This window comes from Lotus japonicus, chromosome 1 (assembly GCF_012489685.1).
Source record: "Lotus japonicus ecotype B-129 chromosome 1, LjGifu_v1.2".
Classification (NCBI taxonomy): domain Eukaryota; kingdom Viridiplantae; phylum Streptophyta; class Magnoliopsida; order Fabales; family Fabaceae; genus Lotus; species Lotus japonicus.
In genome coordinates this window covers 121,609,152-121,621,148 of record NC_080041.1, presented here as the reverse complement: position 1 = coordinate 121,621,148, position 11,997 = coordinate 121,609,152, and the positions used below count along the sequence as shown (strand labels likewise).

Below are 11,997 nucleotides of genomic sequence, written 5' to 3'. Positions count from 1 at the left end.
AATTTTTCTTTCATGGATGTTCTCACCTGTTCGAAAAACTGTAACTATCTCTCCCAATAAATAATGACTCAAACTAGTATTTTCACTCTTGCGGGTCTAGTGTCTAGTTTGCTTATCTCTAGACCAATAAATTGCTGGTGTTTTTTTGGTACAAAGTATATTCTTCTTTTTAATTTCATTATATGAAAAGAGTTTTTAAAAAACATTTAAATATTTGTTTCACTATTTGATTGCCCAGTTAAAAGGGTAGGACTCTATTAGCAGTCTACAGGTAATTTAAATTTTGCCGAATCTGCATACATGATAAAATATTGAAGATTGAATTAACCAAACTGCACGCAAAATTCTTCATGTGAGTTTATAGAACAACTGGTCTTCATTTTGACCTAAATAACCAAAACTTTTATAGTGTGTTTGCATGTGTGAAATCGCTTTGATAAAGAAGCTACAAATGGTAAATGTGCTATGGAGTTTGTCCTCAGAGCCAATCGAAACACGCATTTAAAAGACTTGAGCACAGCTTCTATAGCTCCCCAGAAGAAACTAGCCTGAACAATTCTGAAGGATAATCAACAAAGATAAAAATCATTACTATGTACTACATGCTTTCATCAGCTAAGCTACTATATTAAAAAAATAGAAAAATACAATGCCAGTATTGTGCATACGTAAGACTGGGATTCCTAGATAAAAAAATCACCACATGTCTGAACTCTGAAGCAGTTATTGGTTAAAACATTTCTAGGAATTTCCAACAGTTGCTGATGTAAAAGGTCTGATTATAGTTTTGTTAATGCAGGAAACATTTTTTCTTCTGGCCTCGTGCTCGTGTGTATTTGAATTTCTGAGTTGGAGACTAATTAAAACTAGGTGTTATGCATTCATGGAATATAAAGCTTACCTATTTTTGAAGAACTTCTTTGTGTGCCTTAAATGAGAGAATAACATTCCATACTAAAGCAATAACATTAGCAGCAAGAACCTGAAATTGTTTCCATATATTTTTAAATCAGCGATAACATTATGAAAATGGAGAAGCAAGTCAAAGAAAAAACTTGTATGTCATGAGGTCAATGTTTACAGTCAACATAGAAAAAACAGCAGGGGAAAATATCCTGTAACTGTCAGCAAGCATAACCATATAATTATCTCCTTTTTCTACCATTTCTAAATGAACTATACAATATCAATAATAGTTCTGTGAGACCACACAATGTATATATGCATATGCATGTGCTTGTTTGAATAAAAAGAAAGGAAACAATGAACTGAGAACCCTTGTAATGCTTCACTTGGAAAAGGACATATAGCATATAGCATCCCAAAGATCCAAATATGAAGTAAAATGAAGAAAGAAATGTCAACAAAAAATACCATCCTTATGAGCTATTTTCTACTGTTGTTTAACTACAAAAGGATAACAAAGGTTTTCTATTTGTGTGTCTATTGACAGATCAATAGAACATACTTCTTTTAAGAATTTTGAGATTCCATTAGAAGTAATTAACAAAATATAGAAAACATAGTATGTTCAAATGAATTTGAAGAAAGAAAACTAGGTTCATTTCATTCACTATACTAAAAATCCAACAGATTTCAGAATGATGAACAGACTATGCATGTGGTCAAGTCAAATTCCCATAGTCTAACCTGAAATTGTTGTGGAACAAATCTAAAGTTGAGAAATTGGAAAGGTATCCATAATTTCCAGTTTGCTAGAACAGAAGAAAACCATTCCTACAAAACCAATTTCTTGATGAGTATTCAATGTCAATCAAAACAACAACAACATTACCGCTCCATGAATACACAATTTTACAGGCAGATACAGGACAAAAAAATCTGTCACCAAAACCTGTTTAAGCTTAGGTACAACTAGTGATGGGCTTCCCTCCAGTGTCACCAAGCTAGCTAAGAAAACTCCAATGAATATCGGAGAAAATATGAACTGCAATCATGTTTCATCACAGTCAAAATTAAATATCAAACAAGAACATACTTAATGATAGATACGAAGTGACCGATGGAAATATCTCACCTGATCAATTACAAGCCGCAAAATTGCACCTGAAGCTCCAGGAAGTGTTACCAATTTACTCAGATAAAAGTACCTATAGTTTCAAAGAAAATGTCAGGAAAGATAATGGATTAAAATTCCTACTCTTCATACAAACTCTAGTGACCACGTTAACATATGCACAAAGTCTCATAAATTTGACACCAAGAATCTCATAAGTGAATCTTCATTTGATTTTTCTAATAATATTCACTGGGGGAGGGGATAAATATTTGCAATGTTTTTGCTACAAAAGAACTGCACGCAGGATAGGACTATAACTTACAACATAATTGCACTGGCATGGATTTTTTTACATTATTTAAAACATTATCACTATCAATTGACTACAAACAAAGTTAACTGTTGGGAACAGGACAGAGTCAAAGGCATTACCAGAAATGCAATGTTGGACCCACCAACACAAAACCAAGCAGACTGAAGACGAATGTTCTCTTGAAGTCCGGTGACTGCACCTTATCTATCACAAGCTGAGGAAAATAAAGAGTAAATTTAAAATTTTAATAAGTGTAACTGAATGAAGGCCTCAATACTTCAAAAAATAAATTATGTATTGGCTTAATAACGCTTCCGGTTAAAAATAATTCAAATGCTATGTCATAGCAAGCTTGATACCAAAAGCAACGATTGACCAAGCTGTCATGTGAGTGAAGATATAAAATTGAGAAAGCAAAAATAAAAAATGCATCACTTTCCTACTAGTCAGTTGCAAAAAGAAATTGAAGACACAAGGCATAAACATTAAGTAGGAAATGAGTCAGAGAATAGAGAAAAAAATAATTCCAAATAAATGGTAGAGAGATTTGAAATAAATTAGCAGCGAACAAGGACACTGGATTCTCAAAAGCTTCCTCAGGAGAACAAGAAGTATCTATCATCTTAAGGACTATCAATCTCTCTCACTGTAGTTCAATGGACAGCCATCTATTTAGTTATTTAACGGCCTTAGTTATTTAGTTATACTTGCAAGACTGCTAAAATCAAAATACTTCAGTTAATGTAAAACCGAAATCAGTAAGATTAGTTCTGAAGCATTAAACTACTTAGGCTTCAGATTTCTCTCTCCTTCACCAGTCCCCAGAGAAGTTTAAAATTAACCAATGTGAAAAAGAGTGTAAGGGTTTCTGTTATGATTTTACAAGAAACTTCCCAGCCATTGCTTTCTATTTGGAGATCAAATTATTGTACTAATAAGCCAATTCAGGCTATACATATTGTTTTTCTTGTTGTCTAAACACAATATTCAAAATTGTTTCTAACTGGCATTTTCAGCTAGTGGTGAAATTATCCTGAATCGTCTTCAAAATAAGTGACAAGAAACTGACGGTCTGGTGTCCTTTACATGTAATTTTACAATCTTAATTCGTATATACCCTCATTCAAACAGTTTGATTCCATGAACTTGATCATCATTAGATCTTCCCTGATGCTTCAAAAATAATCCACAGTCATTTGTCCATACACCACAACCATAACGTGACAAATTAGTATAAAGCAACGCAAAGCACTTGAGCCACACCCAGGAGGCCTAACATAAGTATTCTATTTTATGTGGAATTTATCCTAATGTATCCCATACATATTGAAACATCCATGAAGATCTATAACACCAATTGCACAACATTAGACAATCTGTAGAAAGAGAATCATGCAGAAGATAGTTGTAATACCTGGCAAACCAAATCTCCAATTAGTGTCAAAAGCGCCGATGTTAGAGCCTTTACTAGAACAGGATGTTTTGCAAGAAGAGCCAAGTACCTGTGGTAAAGTCATGATACATTTCCAAAAGAAGGTTTAGAGCCACATCAAATAGTTTGAAAAGTAATAAGTAGTAAACAAACTGTAAGAAGTGTATAAAATGAAGGACATATAACAATATCAACAATTTATGACCAACACTAAACATCTTAATCAAGGGCTTAAGTTAATAAGCACTTATCACCTACAGGTTCACTCGATTGATAAGCTTATTGAAATAAGCTCAACATTAACCTACTTATCCATAAGCTAATTTGATAAGCTTAATAAAATAAGCTCAAAAGAGCTTATAGTGAGTCTAAACTCTAAAGTTAATTTTACCGAGCAATGTGCTTATGATAAAATTCAGATTTATGTCTAAGTAACATGCATGTTACAAACAAGATGAAGCCATGGACATGAAAAAAACATTTTATACTTTTTTGAACATTTGTTTACCATGAAAGGAAGGACCACTTATCTCCGCCATCAGCACCGCCGTCGCCACCACCGCCGCCAGAATACCAGTCCCCAGAGCCACCACCTGTTCCGCCTGAACCATCGTTGGAGAGGGCAGAGAGGCGAGAATCATGGAAGCGTAGTCCGGTGAAAGAGGCGGGTCCAGAGCGGTTGAAGGGGAGGGTGGAGAATTTGTTGTTGTTGAAGGGGAGCGAAGACGAAGAGCACCTAGGCAATTGAAGATGGCGGCGAGTGGGTTCGGAAATGGGTTGACGGCAAATGGGTCCATGGCTGAATGCGAAGCATGCTGATGCTCCATACGCCATTGTTGCTGCAGATTTTGCGCTTCACTCACTGGAGCACTTCGCAGTTCACAGTGACAGTGTCAGAAGAAAACATCTCTAACCTTGTTTTGTTACAGAAAGAGATGACTAGTAAGCTATGTTTTCAAAAAAAGGAATCTTAATGAAATTTGTGTTTAATTATTATATTTATTTTTTATGCATATAGTAAGAAAATAAATACTTATAATATGAATATACATATGAAGATATTATAGTCAAATTTCCAAATTGTAAGACTACCCACAATGGTGTTGAAAGTGGGTAGTTGAAAGTTGAAATGGGGTTTTAATGGTGTTGAAAGTGAGTGTTGAAAGTTGGAAGGAGGAGAGAGGTGTTGAAAACTTTCAACACTTGTGAAACCTGCAGCATGTGACACGTGGCATATTTTTTTGTATATTTTTTTGTGAAACCTGCAGCCTTGTGAAACCTGTACCGTATTGTGTATATTTTTTTAAAAAAATATTAAATTGTTAAGTGTTTTAATTTAATTTACGTTTAAAAAATATTACATTAATTTAATTTAATTTAAATAAATAAAAAAAACATTAAATTAAATTAAATCGATAATAGTTTATTTAATTTAATTTTTATCGTAAATTTTAATTTTATGAAATCATAAAAAGAAAAATATAAAATTAAATCAAAATATGAAATAAAAGTGGTGGGGTAGGGTGTTGAATGAAAAACCATTGGAGTGGGTAAAAGTTGAATGAAGTGTTGAACTGGAGAGAGAAGGTGATGTGAAATGTTGGGAAGAGAAAAAGTGGAGTGTTGAGGGTGTTGAATGTTGAAACCATTGTGGGTAGTCTAACCAAAAAAGGATATTATAGTCAATTTGACTTAATAAAGTTTTAATGAGACTTGAATTTAAAAAATCAATTTTTGATGGTATTTTATTATTTAAATGTATTAATTATTATAATTTTAAATGTTGAAATTACTTTATTCTTGGCAAATAAACTAAAGCAGTAAAGATTATTTAACGGCTGTATTAATTAATTATTAATTAAGTTTAAAATTTTAAATCAAATAATGATTTTTAATACTATTTAGGTAGATAAGTTATTAAAGAAAATATATTATAAGACGACCAAATAATACTATTAAATCATTTCTCACATCATAACAACCTTTTTTATTCATAGATTATAGGCGGGACAAATTTACTAAGCATAAAAGTTTGCTGCAGAAATTCATGCATGTTTGGATTGGCGTTGGAGCCAACGTTAACGTGATTTCATGTTTCTCAATGCACTAACGAAGAAGTTAGAATTTATCACGTTGAGTTTAACGTGAATCGAAGAAATAAGATTTTGACACGTTGACTTTAACATGAATTACAATGTGAATCCACGTTGAGTTCAACAAAAATTCAAACGCACACTAATTGGTAGGATATTGAAATTGAGGGTTTGATTTAGAATCAATCCCGCCATAGTTTTATACATGATGCGTTTGGATGTTTAATTGCCCCATTGTGCATTGTGTTATAATGCACATGTTAAGCAACGAGAACAAACCATTGAAGAAATGAAGAGTAAATGCAGTCATCTCCTTGTGAAGTGAGAGGAATAGAATGTTACTCACTTACTCTGTCTCTTATGCAGGTGTGAATAACTAACTCAACTAACATTTGATATACAGGTTAGAATAAGACCAAACAGAACATGTAGGTTCTATTTTACATTAGATGCACATTAGAAATAAAATAAAATAAAACAGGATAGAAGGTGAGAAAAATAGTACACTTTATTTCCATCATGGAAAAAAAATAGAATGGGCTTGAATAGGCTGAACCATCCCATTAGATTGACTTGCTACCCTGCTAGTCTGCTACTTCCATGTATATCTAATGTGCAGAGCGGGCAGGTTGCTTTAGTCCGAAGCCATCGGCTGATGCATTCACAATGAAAATGGTGGGTACAGGGAAGGCGATAGAGTTCTGTTCCGTCATCATATGTACACAGGCAGATACAGCATTCCTACAACATAATCAGAAGCAGTTTAGTTTGATAATGTATTTCAATGGTATCACGAACAGCAATCAATCAATCATGGTGAGTAATTTTCAGGAAGTAATAAGGAGATATAAGGAGACACAGTCAGTACTCACAGAATCATCTGGATGGAGAGAAATTTCACTTGTATGACTTCCATTGGACTCCATATTGTCATCAATTGTCATCAATGAATTTGACTGACTAAACCTATACTTAGGAAGTGACCTGATGTCTTCTTCAGATGCACCTTCTCTGATTCTTGTAGCATTAGCATAAGCTAATGCTATAATTAGGATCATAGCAAAGAAAACTACACCCGCCATCCCAATGTAAAAGTAAGTACAAAATAAATCATAGGCTACAAAGTCCATCATAACCCTGCACGAATGTGATAAAAACATCATTGATGGTTCTCTACAATACCCTAAATTATACTAGAAAACATAACAGTCAGAATAATGTTAGATAAGAGCTTTTTATGTCAGAAGATGAAATAAACAAGTACTGCATTGGTAAATTACTAAAATATTATAATACTATTTATTCTGGCTTGAGGTGAGTATTTTGAGAAAGCCCCCGCCTTAATCAACAGGCCCAACAAGAGGCCCCCCAATTCCAACAAAATAGAGCCAAGCTTAACCGGTTGGACAGGTCTAGCAAGAGACTACTTTTTTAACTATCTCGGACAAGAAATAGGAGCTTTTTATTAGGCGACTTCTATCTGCACATATCATGGACTCTCATTGGACTGGAGTTAAGCACATTGCGAGTTATCTGAAAGGTACTATGTCCTGTGGCCTTCTTCTGCATCCTCTAACTACATCCCCTCTTCACATTTGGGGCTTCTCTGATGCGGACTAGGCCATTGTCCTAGATGACTGCAAATCTATCACTGGTGCCTGCATTTTTTTAGGCTCCAATCTTATCTCTTGGTGTTGGTGTTCTCAGAACCAAATGATTGTCACCAACTCTACGGAGGCTGAATATAGAAGCTTAGCTCAGCTCTCAGCTCTCAGAACCAAATCATGTTCTCTGGATTCAGCCTCTCCTACAAGAGCTTAAGGTTGTTAGAGCTGTTCCTTCATTACTTTGTCATAACCTCATCAGTCAGCACAGTTTCCTCGTACTACAACCCAGTTCCTGATACTCTCACCAAGCCCTTGACATCCACTCTCACACCCTAGTTAAACTTAAGGGAGGATATTGCAGTATAGAGCCTAAGCTATACTCGAGAGCATCTTATTATATCTGTGCCTGTTAGTTAGTTAAGAACAGCTGTAAGTCAGATAGTTTTCAGTTTTAACACTTAGGGGCTCAACAGATCATTGAGACTCTATAGCTCTACATTCACAAGTAGTTTAATCTATTCTTGTTTAAACTGCTGTTTTACATAAAAATGAAGGTTATCCTGTTGCACAAATCTGTAACTACTTCAATTATATGCTTTCTTGGCATTCATTCTAATTGTCCTATAAACAAAAAGGAAAACGCAGATCCAAATTAAGGTTCTTACCATAAAAGATCTGGACAATCTTCGATAGCTGCTTGGCCGCCCACAAAAAACCAGTAAAATCCAAACACCCAACAAGCAGCTGATGCGAGAGATTTCATAGGTTCTAATTCCTTCCTAACGCTGAAAGCAATGAATTGTAGAGTAAAATTAAAGTTCAATTACCCGCCACTGTAAATAAATAGAAACAAAAGCACACATAAACAACAGAAAATTATTGCTCTCTTATAAGTTTATTTGAAAAACTTGCTACAATAAGCTCAAAAGCCTCTATAAGCATGTACAAGTCCTTATCGATAGCCGAATCCAGTTTCTTTTATAAGGTAAGGTTAAATGAGCTTATAGGTGAGTTTTAAGTTATTTCAATAAACTTAACCAAGCAAATCTAGTTGTGTATATTCAGATTTATGTCCAACATGTATGTTACAAACAAGATGAAGTCATGAACATGAAAATAAACGCATCATTTCTACTTTTTAAATATTTGTTTACCATGATAGGAAGAAGGACCACTTTTCTACGCCATCATCATCACCATCGCCAGGATTCCACCCACCAGAACCACCACCGGTACCGCCTGAACCATCATTCGAGAGTGCGGAGAGGCGAGAATCATGGAAGCTGAGCTGGGTGAGTGAGGGTCCAGAGCGGTTGAAGGGGAAGGTGGATAATTTGTTGTTGTTGAAGTTTAAGTTGAAAGAGAGTGAAGAGCACCTATGGAATTGAAGATGAAGAGTCGGTTGACGCCAAATGGTTCCATAGCTCAACGCACAACTTGCTCCATACACCATTTTTTTCCAAATCAAAACCAAACAGGTTCTAGCTTTCACAGATTTTGGGTTCTGGGTTCAGGTATGTAAAGGAGAAACGTTAGGCAAAGACTTTGGGAGTCTTCATTAAAAAAATTGAAACGCGGAACACAGATTCAGCACTTTTATCCACCATTCATATTCATATAATATTAAAAAGCTGAATGATTAAAATACACACAGTTATAACCTAAGAATTTAAAAGTATAATACAAACTTCGATTTCAAATCTAGAATCGAAACAGCAAAGATCTACAGCCGGAAGAAGCAAATAATTAAAAGATTACATAGAAATAGATTTTGTACTTGAATCTTGTTCATCGAATGTGCGTAACTGGCGCCTAATAAAATCACAACAGATCTCATGATCTGCTTTTTGTTGCTCAGACATCTTAGATTTGTCCTTCATAAGGATTTCATGCCACTTGATCAGGTTGTCATTCTTTTCCAAACTCTTTTCTAAAGCAGTTTTTTCCATTACATCATTTCTTCCACTCACAGCAGCTTCTTCCATGGCTGACATATCAATTTTGCTTGAAGAAGCATTCTCAGCTTCTGATTTGGCTTTTGTTTTTGCTGTCTCTTGGAATGATTGTGTTTTTCCTCTTTGATCGTTGCCAGCTTCACAATCTCGCTTTATCACTCTTCTTCTTCTTCTTCGCTTGGGCCTAACAGTGTTGGCTTGTTGTTGATAAAACTCCATCTCCTCTCGCATCAAATCCTCTACCAATTCGTTGTAAAATGTATCCCGGTCGGGTAAATTGTTTGGATCCATTATATGAATTATTCAAATGTGAGACAATGAGAGAATATGAACAAGAGAAGATTGCAAATGAGAGAAGATTACAAAATTTGAAGAGAAGATGAGAATCTTGCAGTGAGAGGAGATGAGTTATTATGTATATATAGGGTGCAACCACTACTTTCTACAACGGCTTTTACAACGACTCTATTTTACCACCACAGCTAGAGTACATGTAAATTCAGCTACATGGTTCTACTTCTACCGACTCGAAATTGTGAAAACATTCTACCCCGGCTCGAAATTGCGAAAACAAATTAAATACATATGAAAAAGTTATTAATAATGTGTTGGTCTAGTGGTAAGCAAGTTAGACCCTCATAAGAATGAGAGTACAAGTTCGAATCCTAAGAAAGACATTTGTTGCGAGGTGCATATAAATAATTTCCCGAACGGGTGGCGACATCTTTCAAATTTTAGGATGATTTGCAGCATCATTTATCTCATTGCTAATGCTACTTTCTGCCATCTATTACTGATTTTATTCATGTTAGAAAGAAGAGACAAATGTACTCAGCAGAAAAGCCTTGCTGCACAAAACAAAATAAAAATAGTTAATGTAGCAGAACCGAATTATAAATTGAAATTGAGGTTTGATTTAGAATCAATGCCACCATAATTTTTCTACATTAAATGTTTGGTGCATTTGGATGTTTAATTAATCCAACTGAGCATTGTGATATTATGAAGTGAAGAAATGAAGAGCAAATAGTGAAGAAATGAAGAGCAAATGCAGTCATTTTCTTGTGAAGTGAGAGGAATATAATTTACTGTCTCTTCTGCCGATGTGAATAACCAAAACTAACATTTGATATACAGGTTAGAATGAGGCCAAACAGAACATGTGTGTTGTACTCTATATTGAATGCATAGTGAAAACAAAATAAAAGAACTTCAGTTCCATTGTGGTAAAAAAATTGGAATGGAATGGATCTCTTCACTTGAGACCCTGCAACTTCAACGTATATTTAATCTGCAGCTTGGGCAGATTGCTATTGTCTGAAGCCATCGACAGATGCTTCACAATGAAAATGGTGGGAACAGGGAAGGCATCGATAGAGTTCCGTCCCATCAACATATGAAATCCGGCAGATACAGCATATCTGCAACATAATCAGAAGCAGTTTAATTCTCTTTCAGTGGTTTCATATTTATTTTAAGTGCTTGATAAGCAGCAATCAATCACAGATTCACAGTGAGTAATTAACAGCAAGTAAGAGTGTTATCAAATAGCTGATATAACGCTGCTATAGAGTAACGTTCCGAGGGCTCACTGCTACCCGTTATTTTTAGCTATTTGCCGCTCTGAGGGACATAGAGGATTTTTGGCTTTCCACTATTTTCCACGATCCGCGATTAACAGCACTGGTAATAAGGAGATGTGAGGAGACAAAGACAGTACTAACATAATCATCTGGATGGTGAATTTTTTCACTTATATGGCTTCCATTGGACTCCATATTTTCATCAATCATCATCAATGAATTTGACTAAGTAAATATACTTAGGAAGTGACCTGATGTCTTCTTCAGTTGCACCTTTTTCGTTTCTTGTATCATAAGCTAACGCTACTATTATTTCGATGATGCAGACGAGAGCTAAGAGAAAGAAAATAGAATATACTCCAGATTTCTAGATTCCTTGTTAACACGAATGTGATAAAGACATCATTGAGCGTTCTCTACAATACACCAATAAATTATGTTAGAAAACATAACAGTTCAGTGAAGAATTATGTAATGTAAGAGCTTTTGATGTCTTAAGATGAAATAAACAAGTATTGGAGTATGATCCACTCACACCCTAGACTGACAGAAGGTCATTATTAACAAGCAACTTCTTGTTCAGCATCTGCCAGCAGACCTCCAAGCTCACGAAACCCTTGCCATCCACTCAGTTTCTCCAAGCTCACTATGTATGGTCCACTCACACCCTAGTTGAACTTGACGGAGGAGTATTGGAGTATAGAACTTAAGCTACACTCGAGAGCATCTTGTTGTATTTGTGTCTATCAGTTAGTTAGTTGCCAACAACTGTAAGTAAAAAAGTTTTCAGTTTGGACAGATAGGAGCTAAACACAACATTGAGACTCTATGTACTCTATATGCACAACATCCATAATCAATAAATTCATTTTTCAGTATCTCAAATTCTCAGAACCTCTAAACTTGCTGTAATAAGTAACTCATCCACAAAAATTAATAATTGGTGGTTGTCTAATCATTAGAGTAACTATTATTCTGCTCAGGACACTGGAGG

The 11,997-nt window shown here is 35.0% G+C and overlaps 2 protein-coding genes across 2 annotated transcripts; both read right to left on the bottom strand.

Moving 5' to 3' along the window:
• Window positions 1-301: 301 nt before the first annotated feature.
• On the bottom strand, window positions 302-4,711 carry LOC130730018 (protein sym-1). The gene is made up of 8 exons (XM_057581888.1): window positions 4,274-4,711; window positions 3,748-3,835; window positions 2,453-2,547; window positions 2,039-2,111; window positions 1,856-1,948; window positions 1,651-1,737; window positions 902-982; window positions 302-558 (listed from the first exon to the last, which is right to left on the bottom strand). The coding sequence occupies exons 1-7, from the start codon at window positions 4,597-4,599 to the stop codon at window positions 902-904; spliced, it is 843 nt and encodes a 280-aa protein (XP_057437871.1). The 5' UTR covers window positions 4,600-4,711; the 3' UTR covers window positions 302-558.
• Window positions 4,712-6,148: 1,437 nt separating this feature from the next.
• On the bottom strand, window positions 6,149-9,827 carry LOC130730017 (E3 ubiquitin-protein ligase At4g11680-like). Its single transcript, XM_057581887.1, has 5 exons — window positions 9,243-9,827; window positions 8,620-8,969; window positions 8,131-8,250; window positions 6,731-6,995; window positions 6,149-6,599 (listed from the first exon to the last, which is right to left on the bottom strand). The coding sequence occupies exons 1-5, from the start codon at window positions 9,300-9,302 to the stop codon at window positions 6,435-6,437; spliced, it is 960 nt and encodes a 319-aa protein (XP_057437870.1). The 5' UTR covers window positions 9,303-9,827; the 3' UTR covers window positions 6,149-6,434.
• Window positions 9,828-11,997: the final 2,170 nt, after the last annotated feature.